Below are 7,262 nucleotides of genomic sequence, written 5' to 3'. Positions count from 1 at the left end.
ATTTGTGTCACAATTGTACAGAGAGAAACAAACAATATGGTCCTGAAACGAAAGATACAGTTGCTTGATCAAACGAGCCAGATCATGTTGAGTTGATGGCCGCAGATCATCAGATCAAATGAGACAGGAAGTGTACAGTTTGATCTGATGATCCAGGCCTGTCACTAAGGTGTGATACAGCTAATAAGTTCATTATATATACCCTTCTACCATTAGCTAAATATATAGTGATTTATTTGGATCAGTCAGACAATATAAACAAAATAGATTTACAAGGAACTTTTTTATTATTATATTTACTGTGTACTAAATCATCAGTTTCAGAAATTAGTACAGTATATGTATATAGATTCAGAAAATCACAGTGTGGTGATCAGGAAAATCTTCATGAAGTTCAAATGATGTGTTTAAAACATAAAAATTCAATTACCCTTCTCCATTACAAACAGGTCATGGAAATGCTAATGAGGCAGAAACATGACTTATAAACTGACGAATCGGTAAAATGATTTATTTTTAAGTTCTTCAAAAAAAAATTAAAAATAGAGACATTTTATGCTTTGGAAAAAAAAACAGACCTTGGAAAGACACATTTACCAGTATTTTTCCATGCTGCATTTCAAAGACTAGAAATGGTTTGTACATTATTATCGATATTTCTCTTCTCACATGTACAAACAACTGTTTTTTTTATGTAGAATTCTAGTGTTCTCCACTCCAATGAACACGTTGTATAAGGCAATTTGTGGACAATTGATATCATTAGATTATCGATGAATACAAATTTCATGTGGCATAAAAATGCATTCCCTGGCCCAAAGAATAATCAATGGGATGTCCACATGTATTGTCATGTATATTAAAAAGGCTTTGTTGTCCATTTACAGTTTGCCTCTGACATTTGTTGTAGGAATTTATCCTTTCCATCTTGAATGCATTTAATTAGTTATATTTTAGTGATTGGCATACCACAGGTTAACTTGTCTACACCTATATTTATTTAAATTTTAAGTTTAAGTCACAGGTAATGATGCGAGATCTGTCTGACATGGCTACTATTGAAAAATTATGTACCATGTTTATCCGATAGAAACTTCACTCAAAAATGATCTATTTTGCCTGATGTCACCCATAGTTATTAAAATTTATGTTTTTGCTTCAATATGGAGATCCTATGGAATTATAGTCCTCTCCCAGAAAAAGGTCATATGATATAGACAAAATAGGCAAAAATAGGAGAGGTTTCATTTTTGCAGCAAGGTGAGCAGCCTGATAAGTGATTTCAAAGTTATGTGTTTTACCTGGTTTCACTCCAGTTGTAAATTTAATGGGCCACAGGCCATGCTGGTTTTGCTTTCTTTAGCCTCAATCTCGTATAAAGAAAAAGTATTATGCAATCGCACTTTATATTTATAGGACAATTTTGCTGGAAAGTGTGATGATAACAGGAAAAACAAAAACAAAACTTAACCAAAAAAAGGGCTTGTCATTTGACCGGTGTCGGGTGGTTACGTTCCGATTCCGTGTTCGACCCGCGTGGATACGACCCAAGTGGTTTCGACCTACTCTAATCAGCTGCTAATATATATCCCTACATGTCAATATCTGAGTACAGGGGTATACACTGTGAGGTAAACAAATGGATATTCGGTAGCTGTATATTGTATGGCTTCAGAGATGTGCGTGTCAAAAGGTAGTTGTTTCCGTATGTGTAGTCAACATGCAGTGAGAAGGTTTCCTAACATTTTTTTCAACTATCGCGGAGCATGAATGTTGATAAATTTGATTTAGTAATGAATTATATTTAAACAGTTTTCCATAAAAATTAATCAAATACTTCTTCAAATGTACCGTGATCACATATCATGCATATGCACTGTCTAAACAATGTACGTTTCTCCAAATTAAATTACATACGATAATTAACACAAATATACGTGGTCGATATAAAAAAAAAAAAGTAGACGAAAAAATAAAATGTAAAACTGTTGAAAGTGTTAATTAATTTCGTTCCGAAGCAAGTAATTGTTAATTAATTGCTGGGGAACGAAACCACTTGGGTCGAACATGGATTCGTGTCGAAACCACGCGGGTCGAACAAGTAATCGAAACGTAACCACCCGCATTCATTTGACCTACATCGATGGCGCTTTTACCAGTCACATGCACTTTTAATCGGTTTTGCAGGCATGACCAGCAGTTTTCCACAACTCTGATAAAATAATGTATTTCAATGATCTTTTTGATGATATCAGAACTTTTGACTTCAGTTAAACAATTAACATTTTATCAAACTTCAACAGGTTGGGACCATCTCCCAAATGAACTGGGATATAAAAGGGGAATAACAAAATTAAAAATTTTATTTTTTGCACTGTAAATTTACATCCCATTTGGGATTTTATATCTCAGATGGGTTATTATAGCCTATTTGGGCGATTGGTCCCAACCTGTTCAAATCTCCCTCTGGCCTGAGGTTATGTAAATAGAGGAAATTCGAACATAATCAAACAATGTAAATATTTCGTTCCAAATTTGCGGATACAATACATAAGTGGGCCTTTAATTTCTTAATACAAAGGTAAACGGTGAACAAGGAAGTATCCAATTTAAACATTTGAACAAAAGTAATATTTGCTTTATGAATATTTATCAGGTGATTCACCAATTTAATACGAACAATGCATGATCAGATCATGTACTTAGTAAATGATAAGCAAAATATATTTGTTATGGATCCTTTTTATAACTCTGAAATGTCAAAAAACATCATACTTGTTTAAAAGTTATCGTTTGAATACTTTTCATATGTTTTTCACTTACCCTTGTCCGCCATGACACTTAAAACTTATTCTTGCAATGCAAAATCAATTTTGATTGGTTAAATTCCAACATTTTCACCAATCATACACAGTGAAAGAAACTTGTAAGTAATGGGTGGCGGATCCATATCTTCCTCTAGAAGAAGAGGAGGGCAATCTGATTAAAATCATATCTTTGTTACGCTCCAAAATCAGAATTTTGGAGCGTAACAAAGATCTGATTTTAATCAGATTGCTTTGAACTTAAACAGTACACGAGTATTGTTGAAATGAGCAATGTCATTTACTGATTATTATGCTAGCTGTTCGTTGGCATATCTTTTCCTTATTATCTGATTATTGTAATAATTTCATACTTGTCTGGGCTCTAAATTAGAAATAAAATGTTCAGTTCTGTATATATATGAAATAATTTTTCCGAGTAATTTTACACATGTTACAAAGCAAGTCTTTTTTCTATTCTTTTTTCCCAATGGTTTCCTCGATGCATCTAAATACAGTGTATAGACAGCTACTACTGTTCAAAATGTAAAGTGCAGGAAACACTTCTTTGGGCTAACATGACACAGAATATAGGACAGAGAATCAATGTATGCAATCTATGCATTTAAAAAGGGATGGAAAGCAACCAATTTATGCATAGGTGCTCCCAATCGAAATCAATGAATTGAAAGAAATGTATATATGTGCCATAAAATCAACTATAGCATAGGGGAACAACCATGCCACTTTCTCCGGTCTAGATTTACTATAGGGTGAACTTAATCAAAGTGCAAATCTCTTTGACATTCCCTTAAGAATGTTGCGAGGCCATGCACGGATCTAGAAGGGGGGGGGGGTCGCGGGGGGGGGTCCACCGGACCCCCCTCCCCCCCCCTGGAATTTGCATAGTAATTAAAAGTATATACTGAAGCAAATAAAAAATGACTTTGGACCCCCACCCCCCTAGAAAACGTGGACCCCGCCATCACTACCACGAATATGTGTTTTTCACTTTTGGGAAATGGATTTTTTAATTTTTATATTTATTTTTCTTTCTTTTTTTTTGTGCGTGTGCTTCTCAAGAAATTTTCTGGATTCAATACGTTTGGAAAGGGGAATTAAGGGGTTTTTTTTTTAGCTTGTCAAGGAATTTTTTGTTAGAATTGGGATCCCCCCCCCTGGAAAAAATTCCTGGATCCGCACCCGGAGGCAATTAATGTGATTGTCAACAGTTTTCAAGAAAGGATCCTAATTAAATTTTGCAGGTTTAAGGGGATTTCCATAATACATATATATGCTCACAAATAAAAATATATTATAAAATATACAGAAAAGGAAAAAAGTGAATAAATAGATTTTAAAAAAGAAATAACTTTAAAGAAATTCAAAAGAAAAAATGTTTAAAAATATTACCCTTCATTTTAATTTACTTCTGATGCATGTCCGTAGGAATCGGGGGGGGGGGGGCATGGGGGGCCGTGTTCCCAATTATTTTGCCGATATATAGAATACTATAGAAAACATAGCTACTATATGCTTGTGCCCCCTCAATAATAACGTCTGATGTCCCCCTTTTTTTTTTTTTTTTTTTTGCTTTTACTTGTCAGGAATTTTGGTAGTTGATAGTGCCCCCCCCCCCAACTGAAAATGTATGGTTGTGCCCCCTCAGAGTGAAATTGCTTCCTGGGCCTGTGGTGTGTAGAATACAAAAGTATAGGGCTATGGATGCAGACATTTTTATTAAACACAAAGTTGTATAGAGAATTAAGAGAATAGTGTTATAGTAGACAGGATTGGTATAAGATATAATGATAACCCTCTTATAATTTGACGTGTTTAAAATTCTGAATGAGTTAAGATAATTAGTTGAGTCCAAATGACCCTGAAATATACTGCATCCAAGAAATGAAGAAGCGAGACTGTTTAGTATGTAAGCAAACTTGCCAGGGTAGATCCTAGCGTATCCGAAACGAACGGGTAAGACTGAAAGAGAAGCATCTGATCACGCAGGATAATGAGAGCATGTACTGGCGAAATTAGTTTTTGTTCAACATAAATTACTTCTAAATAAAATAATAAAAATTTCAACAAGGAAAAAAAAACTATATCCCCCCCCCCCCCAGAATTTGCAGAGTTATTAAAAGTATATACTGAAGCAAATAAAAAATGACTTTGGAACCCCCTCCTCCCTTGAAAACGTGGACCCCATTATCATCACCACGAAATAGGGATTTTCACGTTTGGGTAATGGATTTTACATTTCTTTTCTTTTTTCTTTCTTTCTTTTTTTTTGGGGGGGGGGTGTTTTTGCTTGTCAAGAAATTTCCTGGGTTTAATACGTTTGGGGAAGGGAATTTTGTTTGTTTGTTTTGTTTTGTTTTGTTTTTTTGTTTTGTTTTTGTTTTTGTTTTGTTTTGTTTTTATTTGTTTGTTTGTTTGTTTGTTTTTTTGCGTGTCAAGAAATTTCTGGGTAGGAATTTTTTTTTTGACCTACCCACCAATATACACACATTAGCTGGCAGACGGGAGGTGGAATATGGGGTAGTGTTAATCATAAAGGGTCTATTTTCCAAAGTTTTGATCAAATTGACATAGTTAACTAGACTGACACTTAGCTAGAAAGAGTAGACTCTTATAAGGACAAGAGAAAACCTTTTCAATCTGCATAGATAACCTTCCATCCATGTAAAAGGCCACAGGATTCTCTTGCCATTCATCTTTTTATTTTTAGCTTACCTGAGCTGAAACCTCAAGTGAGCTTTCCTGGTCACATTTTTCCGTCTGTCCGTTCGTCCCTCTGTAAACTTTTCGCATTTTCGACCTCTTCTCCAGAACCACTATAGGCCAATTTCAACCAAACTTGCCACAAAGGGTTTTGTTCAAATGAAGGGTCACGCCCTCTTTCAAGGGGAGATAATCAAGAATTCGTGAACATTTGGTGGTATCTTTTAAAAATCTTCTTCTCTTCCAGAACCACTGGACCATGCAGAAAACTTGAAACTTATATGTTAAACCTTCTTTGCATAGTGTAGATTCAAGTTTGTTCAAGTCATGTTTAGTCATATTGATATGAAAGCATCCTCAGGTAGTATAGATTCAAGTTCGTTCAAATCTTTACCCTCTGGAGTAGAATGAGGTCACAATGTGAGATCAAAGTTTAACTTTTACATAGGAATATATACGGGAATTTTTTTTCTCAAGAACAGCAAAAGCCATGTTAAGTCATTTGGAATGAACATCCTCAGGTAGTGCAGATTTAAGTTTGTTTTAATGATCATGAGCCCGAAGGGTAGGGTGGGGCTACATCTATAAAAATCATGCACCTGGGGATAGGGTAGGGTAACAACAGGGATCAAAATTTTTACACAGGAATATATATAATAAGAAAAATCTACTGAAGAACAGCAGGGTCATATTGACTCAGTTGAGCGTTGTGGCCCATGAGTTTCTTTCTTTCTTTCTTTTTTTTTTTTAAAGGAGGTGATTATGGGTAGTCCTCTATCTCCTAACCCTGTATGCACATTCAGCTTCTTATATGGCCTTGATCACAAGGGGGGGGGGGGGGTTATGGTCAGTCCCCCTCTTGCCCTTTTCCCGATAGAATATTACATGTACCTGCAGGGATGTATCCTTGATGTTTTATATGGCTTTGATCACAATCGGTAAATAAGTTCAAGGGCTGATTCTACGGCTTTGAAGATTTTAAATAAAATACAGAGCCTTAATTAATGAATCATTTGACTTTATACTGAAATATATTCATCATACATATACATGATATATAGGCCTAAATATAATCTACTGAAGATTCATCATTCTACTATAATGTTCTATAATTACAAAAATTCTGTTAGCTGTAAATAAAAAAGAACCTTGCTTGCTTAAGTACCTTCTGTACACATGATTTTTTTTTTTTTTTTTTTTTTTTTGAAAGTACAAAAAGGTGTAAAGTAAAAATATTGAATTTATCTATTTCAATCTGGGTAACAGCTATTATAAATCTAAGGGCATATCATTCTAAATGCATAAATACTACAGATAATTAAATGTGCAATGATTAGGCCATTACAATTATTTTTCCTATTCTGATATGTTCCCTTTCCTCGAACTGTTTTGAAATCATCCCCACAATAGGAGCAGTCGAATGAAAACAACCGGGATAAAACAGGAATTCCAATGAGCCAATCAACAATCGTTTAACAGAGGTGATGAACACCTGTGACAAGAAGCCGGAAGCTGTTAACCTGATGATGAGAAGAGGGGAATAGGATGCACTGAAACATTCAGTAAATGTTTTAAAACCATGGCCGAACTGACACCGGCTGAAAAGTTGTTTCAGATATGGATGAGATTTTCTTCCAAGGTGAGATACCTGTGGTATCCAAACTTTGTTTACCAGTTTGTATCATCTCTCCAAAAATAGGCATGGAAAGACTAATGCTTGAAAGGGGACGTCCA

The 7,262-nt window shown here is 34.9% G+C and overlaps 1 protein-coding gene across 2 annotated transcripts in view; it reads left to right on the top strand.

The window, feature by feature from the left end:
- The first annotated feature begins 7,018 nt into the window (after positions 1-7,018).
- The window catches only part of LOC133174337 (neurobeachin-like protein 1), a 44,890-nt gene continuing 44,646 nt past the window's right edge, over positions 7,019-7,262 (top strand). For both annotated transcript variants that reach the window (XM_061309447.1, XM_061309446.1), the window contains exon 1: positions 7,019-7,167. In XM_061309447.1, coding sequence (XP_061165431.1) covers positions 7,108-7,167 — 60 coding nt within the window. In that variant the 5' untranslated portion in view covers positions 7,019-7,107. The remainder of the gene's footprint in view (positions 7,168-7,262) is intronic.

This window comes from Saccostrea echinata, unplaced genomic scaffold (genome assembly GCF_033153115.1).
Source record: "Saccostrea echinata isolate AGI-Se365-2 ecotype Australia unplaced genomic scaffold, CSIRO_AGI_Sech_v1 ptg000057l, whole genome shotgun sequence".
NCBI lineage: Eukaryota > Metazoa > Mollusca > Bivalvia > Ostreida > Ostreidae > Saccostrea > Saccostrea echinata.
Note: the sequence above shows the minus strand (reverse complement) of the source record. Positions and strands in the feature narration are given on the sequence as shown.